Here is a 14,132-nt window from a genome sequence, read left to right as displayed (position 1 = left end):
GGCTGAGATGGCAGGGTTGCTTTGAGCCCAGGGAGGTTGAGGCTGAGGTGAGCTGTGATTGCTCCATTGCACCCCAGTCTGGGTGACAGAGCAAGACCCTGTCTCAAAAAAAAAAGTAACTGGAGTCTGGAGTCTAAGCTTCTGTTGTTCCATCAAAAGACAGAATTGTCCGGGCATGGTGGCTCACGCCTGTAATCCTAGCATTTTGGGAGGCTGAGGCAGGTGGATCGTCTGAGGTCAGGAGTTTGAGACCAGCCTGGCCAACATGGCAAAACCCCGTCTCTACTAAAAATACAAAAGAAAATTAGCTGGGCATGGTGGCACATGCCTGTAGTCCCAGCTACTTGGGAGGCTGAGGCAGGAGAACCGCTTGAACCCAGCAGGCGGAGGTTGCAGTGAGTTGAAATCACGCCACTGCACTCCAGCCTGGGTGACAGAGCAAGACTCCGTCTCAAAAAAAAAAAGACAATGTTTAGCGTGTGGGGAAATGTCACCCTTGCAGGAGAGCATTCCAGCTTTCCTGGGCATTGGCAGAGGCTGATGCCAAACAGAAACAATCTCTGCTCAAATTCGCCTGCCCTCCTGCTTCATGGTGTTGGGACTGGCCAGGACCTGGCAGAACCTAGTGGTTGGTGTGAGAATTTGTGCTTTAGGCAGTATGAGCTGGATTTTTCTGGCAGGAGGAGGGAATCCAGCTCCTGAAGTAAAGCCAGAAGGAACTGAGGGGGTGGGGACGTGGTGCCCAGGACTTTAGGGACAGGCTACCATGGCTAGCCACTGCTGAATGCCTGGCACATGCCTGGCACCAGGCTCCCTTTGCCCTCACTGTCTCATTTCCCCTTCAGCTCAGCCCTATGGCAGGGGCTGTCAGCACATCCATCTGCAGAGACGGAAACTCTGGGAGGTTCACACACTGATCTAGGATCACACAGTGGAAGTGTTGGAGCCTGATTCACACAGCCTGCAGTGAAAGAGAGGAGCTGGGGGCGGCAGTGAAAGAAAGGGAGCTGCTGTCTGCAGCCCATCCTTATGGCCAGCAAAGCACTCTATCGGGGGGATGGATCGAAGGGCAGATTTTTAGCTCCAACCCATAACCTTACTTTCTGATACAGGAAAGAATGTTTAATACAGAAGAAATTGGAAAAGGATCCACATACACGCAAGGTGCAAATCTTCAGGTGCAGATAATAGGAGCAGTGGAGTTTGCTTATGCCTCGGCTGGTATCAATGGGGACCCTTTATTAAGTACTCCCGATGCCGGACACCCCCCGATGCCGGACACCCCCTGATGCCGGACACCCACCGATGATGGACACCCCCCGATGCCGGACACCCCCCAATGATGGACACCCCCCGATGCCGGACACCCCCCGATGCCGGACACCTCCCCGATGCCGGACACCCCCCGATGCCGGACACCTCCCCGATGCCGGACACCCCCCAATGCCGGACACCCCCCGATGATGGACACTCCCCGATGCCGGACACCTCCCCGATGCCGGACACCTCCCCGATGCCGGACACCCCCCGATGCCGGACACCCCCCGATGATGGACACCCCCCGATGCCGGACACCCCCCGATGATGGACACCCCCCGATGCCGGACACCTCCCCGATGCCGGACACCCCCCCATGCCGGACACCCCCCGATGATGGACACCCCCCGATGCCGGACACCCCCCGATGCCGGACACCCCCCAATGCCGGACACCCCCCGATGATGGACACTCCCCGATGCCGGACACCTCCCCGATGCCGGACACCTCCCCGATGCCGGACACCCCCCGATGCCGGACACCCCCCGATGATGGACACCCCCCGATGCCGGACACCCCCCGATGCTGGACACCTCACTCACATGACCCTTTTTCAAGTTTGTTATCCCCATCGCCATTTTTTAGATGAAGAAACCAACCCAGCACGGTGACACGGTGGAAGGGGTGTGGCCAGGACTGAAACCTTGGGCATCATGTGGGCATATTCAGTTGTCACAATGGTGTGGATTCCCCCACGACCAGCACCATTAGGACCTTTGGGGGTTGCAGCCAGGGACCCTAAACATCCTGTGGTAGGAGGGCCAGTTCTGCAGTGAAGAAGGAATTTCTTTTGAGTGAGCAGGGAAGCAAAAGCCATTGTTATGAGCAGATAAATGCTATGATCCAACCGTGCTTTTAAAAGGCGCTGGGCGTGGTGACCCATACCTGTAATCCCAGCACTGTGAGAAGCTGAGGTGGGTAGACTGCTTGAGCTTAAGAGTTTGAGACCATCCTGGGCAAAATGGTGAAACCCCATCTCTACTAAAAATACAAAAAGGTTAACTGGGTGTGGTGGCGTGCACCTGTGGTCCCAGCTACTCGGGAGACAGCGGTGGGAGGACTGCTTGAGTCCAGGAGGCAGAGATTGCAGTGAGGTGAGATCGTGCCATTGCACTCCCGCCTGCTGACAGAGTCACACCCCATATCAATCAATCAATCAATCAATAAAAATAAAAGGATCCCTTTGGTGGCTGTGTGGTGAGAACAGACTGAAGGAGGCCAGGCCCTGCCCAGGGAGGCTGCAGTAGATGAGGTGAGGTGGTCTGATTCTGGATAAGACTTGAAGGTGGAGCCTACCAGTGTTTGCTGATGGGCGAGAATCAAGGACAATCCTATGAATGAAAGTCTTTAGGAGAAAAGGAAAAAAAAAAATCACCCATATATCACCACACTAACCCTGTTTCCTTCAGTGAGGCGTTTTGTTTTGCTTTTCTTGAGACATTATGTATTTTCAAATATAAATAGAGCCAGATATATCCTTCAGGTTCTGGCTAAAATTCTTCATCCTCAAAGACCATTGGCCAGGCACAGTGGCTCATGCCTGCAATCCCAGCATTTCAGGAGGTCAAGGAAGGAGGATTGGCTGAGCCCAGGCGTTTGAGACCAGTCAGGGCAACATATTGACACCATCTCTACAAAAAAACACTTTAAGTTAGCCATGCGTGGTGACACACACTTGTAGTACCAGCTACTTTGGAGGCCTAGGTGAGAGGATTCCTTAACCTGGGAGATCGAGGCTGCAGTGAGCCAAGACTGCACCACTGTATCCTCCAGCCTGTGCAACAGGGCAAGTCACTGTCTCTAAAAAAATTTAAAAAGGGCCTGGTGCGGTGCCTCACGCCTATAGTCCCAGCACTTTCGGAGGCTGAGGCGGGCGCATCACCTGAGGTCAGAAGTTCGAGACCAGCCTGGCCAACATGGTGAAAACCTGTCTCTACTAAAAATACAAAAATTAGCCTGGCATGGTGGCAGGCACCTAATCTCAGCTATTTGGGAGGCTGAGGCAGGAGAATCGCATGAACCTGAGAGGTGGAGGTTGCAGTGAGCCGAGACTGCACCAGTGCCCTCCAGCCTGGGCAACGGAGCAAGCCTCCTGTCTCGAAAAAAAAGAAAAAAAAAGTTTCTGTGGGAGAAAGGGAGGGAATGAATGCAGGATTAGAGGCAATAATGGGAGGAAGTCTGAGTTTGAGTCCTAGCAAGGGGAACTGCGCGCACAACAGGACAGGCGTGGGCTAATGTGCACATTTTAATGGGAGGGGCTTATAGTTTTTATAGGATTCTCAAAGGGAGCCATGCCCCATCCCCCAATTAAGAGCTACTATATCACTTGTTTCTAATTCTGACAGGACGGAAACAAGCAAGGTGGAAATCTTGGGCTTGAGAGACGGGGAGTAGAGGAGCTAGGAGCCCAGCGTTCTTGAACATGCCTCTCCCATCCGATGACAGTCACCTGGGCTTCTAGCGTGGGGCATTGCCACTCACTTGCTGACACCTTTGTCCACTGATGTGACCTCCATCCTGGCACCAGTCTCACCATGTCATCTCTGCTGCTGAGCCTTCCTCTTGAAGCCTTCAGCAATACCTCAGCCCTCTGGTTTTCTCTCTCCCCAATCTTTAAATGACTGATTCCACAGGATTGTCTTTTTTTTTTTTTTTTTTTTTGAGATGGAGTCTGGCTCTGTCCCCAGGTTGGAGTGCAGTGGTGCGATCTCGGCTCACTGCAACCTCCAACTCCCAGGTTTAAGCAATTCTCCGGCCTGAACCTCCTAAGTAGCTGGGACTACAGGCACGTGTCACCATGCCTGGCTAATTTTTGTATTTTTATTTTATTTATTTATTTTTTGAGACGGAGTCTCACTCTGTCACCCAGGCTGGACTGCAGTGGCCGGATCTCAGCTCACTGCAAGCTCCGCCTCCCGGGTTTACGCCATTCTCCTGCCTCAGCCTCCCGAGTAGCTGGGACTACAGGCGCCCGCCACCTCGCCTGGCTAGTTTTTTGTATTTTTTAGTAGAGACGGGGTTTCACCATGTTAGCCAGGATGGTCTCGATCTCCTGACCTTGTGATCTGCCCGTCTCGGCCTCCCAAACTGCTGGGATTACAGGCTTGAGCCACCGCGCCCGGCCCTAATTTTTGTATTTTTAGTAGAGACAGGGTTTCACCATGTTGGTCAGGATGGTCTCGATCTCTTGACCTCGTGATCCACCCACCTCGGCCTCCCAAAATGCTGGGATTACAGGCGTGAGCCACTGCACCCAGCCAGGGCTCTGTCTTCTGTTCTCACTTTGCCTTTTCTTTTTTTTTTCTTTTTTTTTTTTTGAGATGGAATCTCACTCTGTCGCCCAGGCTGGAGTGCAGTGGTGCAATCTCGGATCACTGCAAACTCTGCCTTCCAGGCTCAAGCGATTCTCCTGCCTCAGCCTCCCAAGTAACTGGGATTACAGGTGCCCACCACCATGCCTGGCTAATTTTTGTATTTTTAGTATAGATGGGGGTTTCACCATGTTGGCCAGGCTGGTCTCGAACTCTGGACCTCAGGTGATTCACCCGCCTCGGCCTCCCAAAGTGCTGGGATTATAGGCATGAGCCACTGCCCCTGGCCTCACTTGGCCTTTTCTTTTCTTTTTTTTTGAGTCGGAGTCTCACTCTGTTGCCCAGGCTGGAGTGCTGTGGCACGATCTTGGCTCACTGCAAGCTCCGCCTCCCAGGTTCACGCCATTCTCCTGCCTCAGTCTCCTGGGTAGCTGGGACTACGGGTGCCCACCACCACACCCAGCTAAGGTTTTTTTTTTTTTTTGTATTTTTAGTAAAGACGAGTTTTCACCGTGGTCTTGATCTCCTGACCCCGTGATCTGATCCGCCTGCCTCGGCCTCCCAAAGTGCTGGGATTATAGGCATGAGCCACCGTGCCCAGCCACTCTGCCTTTTCTAGATCATCTCATCTCCTTCCAAAGTTTTGAATACTCTGCATTGCATGATTTCCAATATTCTTTCTTATCCCTTGGAAATTCTATAATTATTGAAACAGGTTTTTTTTTTTTTTTAAATCATGTGTTGCTCTTATGAATATAAGCAAAATTCATTGGTTTTCCTAAAACTTCTCCACATTAGCATTGCGAATTACTTTCCATTTGGAGTCACTAATGTCTGTGCTTTTCACATAAGATTGGTCCCTCTACCTTCAATAGCATTAGTCTTCTAGCATTTCTTTCTTTTCTTTTTTTTTTTTTTTTTTTTTTGAGACAGAGTCTTGCTCTGTCGCCCAGGCTGGAGCGCAGTGGCCGGATCTCGGCTCACTGCAAGCTCCGCCTCCCGGGTTTACGCCATTCTCCTGCCTCAGCCTCCCGAGTAGCTGGGACTACAGGCGCCCGCCACCTCGCCCGGCTAGTTTTTTTGTATTTTTTAGTAGAGACGGGGTTTCACTGTGTTAGCCAGGATGGTCTCGATCTCCTGACCTCGTGATCCGCCCGTTTCGGCCTCCCAAAGTGCTGGGATTACAGGCTTGAGCCACCGCGCCCGGCCGCATTTCTTAAATGAACCCATAGAAGAACTAAAAGCCATGGGCACTGGGCTCTTAAGCTGCCCTTGAATTTATAAAGGGCTAGCCCGCTTTTTTTTTTTTTTTTTTTTTTTTTTGAGACAAAGTCTCACTCTGTCGCCCGGGCTGGAGTGCAGTGGCACAGTCTTGGCTCACTGCAACCTCCGCCTCCCAGGCTCGAGGATTCTCCCGCCTCAGCTTCCCGAGTAGCTGGGAATATAGGCATCTGCCACCACACTTAGCTAATTTTTGTATTTTTAGTAGAGAGGGGGGTTCACCATGTTAGCCAGGCTAGTCTCGAACTCCTGACCTCAGGTGATCCACCTGCCTCAGCCTCCCAAAGTTCTGGGATTACAGGCATTAGCCACCATGCCCAGCCCCACTCTTTTTAAAAAAGTAAACTTTTAATACAGGAAAAAAAGCACAGTTCATAAGTGTACAGCTTGATGAATTACCCAAAATGAATATACAGCTAAGAGAACCATAGCATTCCAGAAGCTACTCTCCCCACCCTTTCCAAAATTAACCCTTCCAAGGGAATCACTGTCCTGACCTCCCACCATAGATTAGTTCTGCCTGTTTTTGAACTTTATATAATGGAATAATACAGCAAGTACCCTTTTGTCACATGAAAACTGTCTGATAGGCCAGACTCATGCCTGTAATCCCAGCATGTTGGGAGGTCGAGGAGGCTGGATCACTCGAGGTCAGGAGTTCCAGACCAGCCTGGACAACATGGTGAAACCCCGTCTCTATTAAAAATAGCTGGGGTACGCTGGGCACGGTGGCTCACGCCTATAATCCCAGCACTTTGGGAGGCCGAGGCGGGCAGATCACGAGGTCAGGAGATCGAGACCATCCTGGCTAACACAGTGAAACTCCGTCTGTATTAAAAATACAAAAAATTAGCTGGGCGTGGTGGCGGGTGCATGTAGTCCCAGCTACTCAGGAGGCTGAGGCATGAGAATGGCGTGAACCCAGGAGGCGGAGCTTGCAGTGAGCCGAGATCATGCCACTGCACTCCAGCTTGGGTGATAGAGCGAGACTCCATCTCAAAAAAAAAAAAAAAAAAATACAGGCCAGAGTCATGCCTGTAATCCCAGCTACTAGGGAGACTGAGGCAGGAGAATTACTTGAACCTGGGAGGCAGAGGTTGCAGTGAACCGAGATTGTGCCACTGCACTCCAGCCTCCATCTCAAAAAAAAAAAAAAAAGAAAACTGTTTGATAGAGTTGCCCTGTCCAAAGATGAAAGGGAGGCCTGGGGACAGTATCGGAGGGAGTGTGAGACACAGGACAAACACTCATTACTTCATCCTCATGCATCACAGAAGGATTTGAACTGTCCCATCCTGGGAGTCTCTGATTCCAGGTTCAGCTGGCTAAACATGTTTATCAAATTACCCTGTTTAATAACATGGCGCACGTTTTAACAAGAAGCACTTACATCCATCATATAGGCAAAAAGTAAAAAGATGGATAACACCTAATGCTGGGGAGGGTGTGGGACAAGGACACTTCCATTTACTGTACTATTATGAAAGTATATGACAGAGGCTGGGAGCAGTGGCTCATACCTGTAATCCCAGCACTTTGGGAGGCCAAGGCAGGCAGATCACCTGAGGTCAGGAGTTTGAGACCAGCCTGGCTAATATGGTGAAACCCCGTCTCTAATAAAAATACAAAAAGTTAGCCAGGCATGGTGGCACACACCTGTAGTCCCAGCTAACTGGGAGGCTGAGGCAGAAGAATCGCTTGAGCCCAGGAGGTTGCAATGAGCTGAGATCATGCCACTGTACTCCAGCCTAGGCAACAGAGCAAGACTCCATCCCAAAAATGAACAAGCAAACAAAGATTTATATCTGCATACTTGCTGACCAGCTCACCCACTTACTAGAAATCTATGTCCTATGGGCCGGGCGCGGTGGCTCACGCCTGTAATCCCAGCACTTTGGGAGGCCGAGGTGGGCAGATCATGAGGTCAGGAGATGGAGACCATCCTGGCTAACACGGTGAAACACCGTCTCTACTAAAAATACCAACAATTAGCTGGGCGTGGTGGTGGCGCCTGTAGTCCCAGCTACTAGGGAGGCTGAGGCAGGAGAATGGCGTGAACCCAGGAGGTGGAGCGTGCGGTGAGCCAAGATAGCGCCACTGCAGTCCAGCCTGGGTGACAGAGCGAGACTCCGCCTCAAAAACAAAAACAAAAACAACAGATCTATGTACTATGCCTCAGTTTCCTCATTTCTAAAATGGGGATAACAGTGCCTACCCCAGTGAGCTGCTGTGCAGATTAAATGAGGACACACCACACCCACCCACACCCACAGGCACCAGAGCACCTGGTATTTAAGTGTTAACTCTTACCTTTGTTTGGTACATTGGGGAGATTGACCTGATGTTTTCCCAAAAGACTTCCAAGACACTAATTTATTCCTACCAATAACACATGGCTCAGGAAAATGAAACTGGATTAGTGTCTCTCAAAGGGTGACTCCAGGGAGGCTTGTTAAAATGCAGGTTTCCAGCCACTGGGGAAGGGGCTGCAGGCGCCCTGTCCATGAAGGTGGCAGAGAACACCCCTAAAATAACCCAAGAAGCAGGCCAAGGAGATGGACAAGGAAGATAAATCTTTGGCCCTGGCCACAGGCAGAATTAAGAAATTTGGCGAGGCAGGGCGCAGTGGCATAGGCCTGTAATCCCAGGACTTGGGGAGGCTGAGGCAGTCGGATTGCTTGAGCCCCGGAGTTCGAGACCAGCCTAGGCAACTTAGTGAAACCCTGTCTTTATATATATGCGTATGTGTGTGTGTATGTGTATATATGTGTATACATATACACATATATAATATATACACACATATACACATACACACACATAAAATATTTATTATATATAATATAGAAATACATATAGGCCAGGCGCAGTGGCTGATGACTGTGATGCCAGCACTTTGGGAGGCCGAGGTGGGCAGATCATTTGAGGTCAGGAGTTCAAAACCAGCCTGGCCAACATAGTGAAACCCTGTCTCCACTAAAAATACAAAAAATTAGTGGGGCGTGGTGGTGCACGCCTGTAATTCCAACTACTAGGGAGGCTGAGGCAGGAGAATCGCTTGAACCTGGGAGGCAGAGCTTTGAGCCGATATCACACCACTGCACTCCAGTCTGGGCGACACAGCAACGCTCTGTCTCAAAACCAAAAAAAAAAAAAAAAAAGCTAAAATCTGACAAAAAGCGACCTGTTCCACTGTCTCTTGTGCCTGCGGTGATGGTGCGCCTGACTCCATTCGTGTTTTAACATCTCGATTCCCGGCAACATCTTTGGCCACCTAGTTTAGAATAAAGTGTTGTCTTGGAGCCTGTTGTACATTTATGAATAAACTTTTGTTAAAAAGAAAATACATCATCAAGAGATGATGAGCCACTCCTGCCCTAGATGTGAATTTAAAGTAAAACAAGCCCCCACAATCTTGCCAGAGTCAGCCCTTTCATCTTTGTTCTCTGAACTCTATTACCTGGAATTAAAACAACTCATTTGAAAAAAAGAAAAGCAGGTTTCTGAGCTCACCCTAAACCCGCTGAACAGAATGACTGCAGTGGCGCCCCGCAACCTCTCACAGGCCTCCCAGCTGCTGCTAATGCCCGCTAAAGCCCCAACGCCCGGGTAAGGCCAGGGCGGCCGGACCGACTGGGGCACTGGAGGACCCGGGGGCTAGAGGGCGCCGCTCTCTCCCGGCTCGCGCCTCGGTTCCCGGAAAAGTAGCTCCGTCCGTCGTTCGGCTGCGCTCACCTCCTTTCCGCTTCCGGTGTCCCCTACAGTCATGGCTGCCGCCGTTGCTGCTGCCGGTGCCGGGGAACCCCAGTCCCCGGACGAATTGCTCCCGAAAGGCGACGCGGAGAAGCCTGAGGAGGAGCTGGAGGAGGACGACGATGAGGAGGTACTAGGGCCTCGCGGAGTGCGGAGCGGGTAGCGGGCCAGTTCGTGGATGTGAGATCCGCATGGTACGGGATCGGAGCGAAGCGGCTTCTTTGGGAGGCGGAGTTGGGGCCCCGCTGGGCCTTGGGGTGCCCTAGCTCCAGTGGGGCTCGGCGGCTTCCAGTGCCGCAGCGGGGCCAGGAATGGATGTCGCTTTTTCGGCTAAGACCCGTGTCTTCTCCACCACAGCTAGATGAGACTCTGTCGGAGAGACTATGGGGCCTGACGGAGATGTTTCCGGAGAGGGTCCGGTCCGCGGCCGGAGCCACTTTTGATCTTTCCCTCTTTGTGGCTCAAAAAATGTACAGGTAAGGAACGAGGGCAAAGGCATTGGGTAGGTGCATGGGATGACCGTGGTGCTGTGAAAGAACACGGGGTTTGGAAGCAGCAGACCTGTGTTGGGTGACCTTGGACTTGTACCCTATCCTTTCTGAGTCTCAGTTTCCTCTTCTGTAAAATGGGGATTCTTACCTGGCAGGGGTGTTGTGGGGGTTATTTCAGATTGTTGGAGATAATTAATGAATAAGGAGCTTTGTAAGAACTCAGGAGAATGTTAAACCGCCATCACTAGATGATACAGCTACCACAGCTGCTCCTCCTGTCTCTGGTAGGAGTATGGTGCAAGGAGCGGGTAGAATACGTTTATCAAAACATTGGAGTATGTAGGGCCGGGCGGGGTGGCTCACGTGTGTAATCTCGGCACTTGGGAGGCCAAGGCAGGTGGATCACCTGAGGTCGGCAGTTCGAGACCAGCCTGACCAACATGGAGAAACACTGTCTCTACTAAAAATACAAAATTAGCCGGGCGTGGTGACACACGCCTGTACTCCCAGCTACTCGGGAGGCTGAGGCAGGAGAAATTGCTTGAACCTGAGAGGTGGAGGTTGCAGTGAGCTGAGATCATGCCATTGAACTCCAGCCTGGGCAACAAGAGCTAAATTCCATCTTGAAAAGAAAAGAAAAAAAACCATTGGAGTATGTAATGTGAGAGGTTTGGTTACTGAGTAGTTCTTGCCTGTTTTGTTTGCATGTCTTCCTGCTCACCCTCTGGGGGTTTTCCTCTACAGGTTTTCCAGGGCAGCCTTGTGGATTGGGACCACTTCCTTTATGATCCTGGTTCTTCCCGTTGTTTTTGAGACCGAGAAGTTGCAAATGGAGCAACAGCAGCAACTGCAGCAGCGGCAGGTAAGCCCAGACCCTGGGCTTTTTGCCAGTGGTGGAGACGCAAGTTATTTCACTAACACATTGGTCCCCAGCCTTTTTGGCAGCAGGGACTGGTTTCATGGAAGACAGGTTTTACATGGACGGTGGGGTGGGGGTGACGGAGGGTAGGGGGGTTTCCAGATGATTCAAGTGCATTACATTTATTGTGCACTGAATTTCTATTATTACATTGTAATATATAATGAAATAATTCTATAATGTAGAATGAGGGGGAGCCCTGAGCTTGTTTTCCTGCAACTAGACAGTCCTATCTGGGGGTGATGGGAGACAGTGACAGATCGTCAGGCATGAGATTCTCATAAGGATCTTGCAACCTAGATCCCTCACATGCACTGTTCACAGGGGTTTGTGCTATAAGAATCTAATGCTGCTGACCTGACAAGGGGTGGAGCTCAGGCAGTAATGTGAGCAATGGGGAACAGCACTAAACACAGAAGAAGCTTCTCTCACTTTCCTGCTGCTCACCTGCTGCTGTGTGGCTCGGCTCCTAACAGGTCATGGGCCAGTGCCAATACACGGCCCAGGGGTTGGGGACTCCTGTTCTAGCACCTGGGTTGACCAACAGTTAATGTGTGGGTGGGGATTGGGATTAGGCCCATGCTCTTTTCAGTGTCTGATGGTGCTTTCAGTATTATTTCTGTAGACGTTGGCCCCATCAGGTATGGTGAGAATAAGTTCTCTAGGCCTGAATGATGCCTTACACCTCTCCTTTTCTTTTCCAGATACTTCTAGGGCCTAACACAGGGCTCTCAGGAGGAATGCCAGGGGCTCTACCCTCACTTCCTGGAAAGATCTAGATTGTTACTGCTGTTTGAGCTGTCTCGGTGGGATAAGTTTGAAATTCAAGTGTTTGAACTGCTGATTATTTGGATTTTTTTTTTTTTTTTTTAACTTTGGCACATTGATCTATCTAAACCTGGTGGGGAGAATTCTCCTCACATTGTCTCATGGAAAGACTCAACTTGCAACTGTGCCCTCCACACTATCCTTACTTCTGTCTTCACTCTGATACCAGAGTGCAGCCATGCAGACGGTTATTCCTGCTCTGGCCACCCCACTCCTTTCACCAAATTGCTCCTAACTGGAAGATGTCACTTTCCCCTTGTGGGTAGGAACCGATGCCAGTGGGAGGGATGTGCCCCTGACCATTAACGACTGCCTTTTTTATTTTTTAATTTTTTTTTTAAAGAATGGAGCTGTTGGGGAGGGACATGCACGCAATGTGAAAGACAAAATGCATTACACCTGTAGTGTAAAGCGGCCACTCTGAATCCCTATGTATGAAGAGGAGGGAGGCTGGCTGCAGCTTCAGCCACAGAATGGGGACTGTGGAAGACAGATCAGGAGTTCATTTCCCCGGCACAGTTTGGTTGTTAGACCTGTGTGTGTGTTTAAAAAAACAGAAGTCAGTGCTCACTTTTTGTATTTAAATATTAAAAATGATTCCAACTGAAAGTGTCATCCTAAGTACCTTGAAACGAGACCAGGTCAGAGACACGTACTGCCCCTCACATTTTCTCATCTAAACCAGCAGCACCTCCGTCTTAACACCCATAGGCCCAAATTGTTTCCGAAAGTGAAAAAATTCATTTTTAGCCAAGTACTTCTTCTTTTTTTTTTTTTTTTGAGACGGAGTCTCGCTCTGTCACCCAGGCTGGAGTGCAGTGGCGCCATCTCGGCTCACTGCAAGCTCCACCTCCCAGGTTCACGCCATTCTCCCGCCTCAGCCTCCGAGTAGCTGTGACTACAGGCGCCCGCCACCACGCCCGGCTAGTTTTTTGTATTTTTAGTAGAGACGGGGTTTCACCATGTTAGCCAGGATGGTCTCGATCTCCTGACCTCGTGATCCACCCGCCTCGGCCTCCCAAAGTGCTGGGATTACAGGCTTGAGCCACCACGCCCGGCCTAGCCAAGTACTTCATAGCAATCTTTGCCCTGAATTTAGGCAGTCACTTTGAGATCCAGCAGCCTAAAACAAAGGATTGGGTCTATGTACTACTTTAGTCTGTGACACTGTGTAATTTATAAAGTATTTGTGGGGAATAACATAATACTGATTTCTGGGGAATAGGGGAGGGGGACAGAATTTTTTTGCCTGAGACCAGGTCTAACTGGAGTACAGGTGGTGTCATTTGGGTTCACTGCAACCTCTACCTCCCAGAGTCAGGTGATCCTCCCAGCTTGGCCTCCTGGGTAGCTAGGACTACAGGTACACGCCCACCATGCCCAGATAGTTTCTTGTATTTTTGGTAGTCAGGGTTTTGCCATGTTGCCCCAGCTGGTCCTGAACTCCTGAGTTCTAGCCATCCACCCGCCTCCGACCTCTCAAAGTGCTGGGATTACAGGCGTTACCTACCACACCCGGCCAGAGTAAACCTTTTATGTGAATTATTTATTAGATAAAGCAACACTACAATTTCGGTGGTATTGTTCCCATTTTACGGAAGTGGAAACAGCCAGAGAAAGGTAATTGCTCAAGGCCACAGAGTTAAGTGCTAGACCTGGATTCAAATCCAGGCAGTCCAACTACAGAACACTGCTGCTGTGTGCTCAGGATAGTGAGGCTGGGCCCAGGCCCGCTGGGCAGATGCATGATCTTTCACTTGTTAACTAGGGAAAAACACTAGTCACCAGTGTGGTACAAACTTGTACTTACATGGATTATTCAAACTGTCAAAATTAGTTGTACTGAAAAATGTCTTGGGGACATCTTTTGTTTTTTTTTTTTTTTTTTTTGAGACAGAGTCTCGCTTAGTCGCCCAGGCTGGAGTGCAATGGCGCGATCTCGGCTCACTGCAAGCTCCGCCTCCCGGGTTCACGCCATTCTCCTGCTTCAGCCTCCCGAGTAGCTGGGACTACAGGCGCCCGCTGCCTCGCCCGGCTAATTTTTTGCATTTTTAGTAGAGACGGGGTTTCACCGTGTTAGCCAGGATGGTCTCGATCTCCTGACCTCGTGATCCGCCCGCCTCGGCCTCCCAAAGTGCTGGGATTACAGGCGTGAGCCACCGCGCCCGGCCAGGGGACATCTTTTGAACCAAATCCCTTTTCAGTGAGTATTTTGTCTGGATTTCTCAGGTG

The 14,132-nt window shown here is 50.6% G+C and overlaps 2 protein-coding genes and 1 long non-coding RNA gene across 3 annotated transcripts; 2 read left to right on the top strand and 1 right to left on the bottom strand.

Moving 5' to 3' along the window:
* Nucleotides 1-355: 355 nt before the first annotated feature.
* On the top strand, nucleotides 356-6,281 carry LOC144331674 (uncharacterized). The gene is made up of 2 exons (XM_077949765.1): nucleotides 356-2,406; nucleotides 5,991-6,281. The coding sequence occupies exon 1, from the start codon at nucleotides 1,374-1,376 to the stop codon at nucleotides 1,926-1,928; it is 555 nt and encodes a 184-aa protein (XP_077805891.1). The 5' UTR covers nucleotides 356-1,373; the 3' UTR covers nucleotides 1,929-2,406; nucleotides 5,991-6,281.
* Nucleotides 2,734-4,576, bottom strand: LOC144331689 (uncharacterized). Its single transcript, XR_013399058.1, has 2 exons — nucleotides 4,397-4,576; nucleotides 2,734-3,224 (listed from the first exon to the last, which is right to left on the bottom strand). It is a non-coding gene; the product is annotated as an uncharacterized LOC144331689 (long non-coding RNA).
* Nucleotides 6,282-9,665: 3,384 nt separating the features above from the next.
* Nucleotides 9,666-12,548, top strand: TOMM22 (translocase of outer mitochondrial membrane 22). Its single transcript, NM_001261032.1, is given in 4 exon segments — nucleotides 9,666-9,792; nucleotides 10,020-10,138; nucleotides 10,898-11,015; nucleotides 11,777-12,548. Coding segments are annotated over 4 exon segments (429 nt in total). The 5' UTR covers nucleotides 9,666-9,675; the 3' UTR covers nucleotides 11,852-12,548.
* The last annotated feature ends 1,584 nt before the right edge of the window (nucleotides 12,549-14,132 follow it).

This window comes from Macaca mulatta, chromosome 10 (assembly GCF_049350105.2).
Source record: "Macaca mulatta isolate MMU2019108-1 chromosome 10, T2T-MMU8v2.0, whole genome shotgun sequence".
Classification (NCBI taxonomy): Eukaryota; Metazoa; Chordata; class Mammalia; order Primates; family Cercopithecidae; genus Macaca; species Macaca mulatta.
This window is presented reverse-complemented; position numbering and strand designations above follow the sequence as displayed.

Bases quoted from the DNA above. Each gene is read 5' to 3' on its own strand.
- LOC144331674 (XM_077949765.1), top strand. From the start codon at position 1,374: ATGCCGGACACCTCCCCGATGCCGGACACCCCCCGATGCCGGACACCT.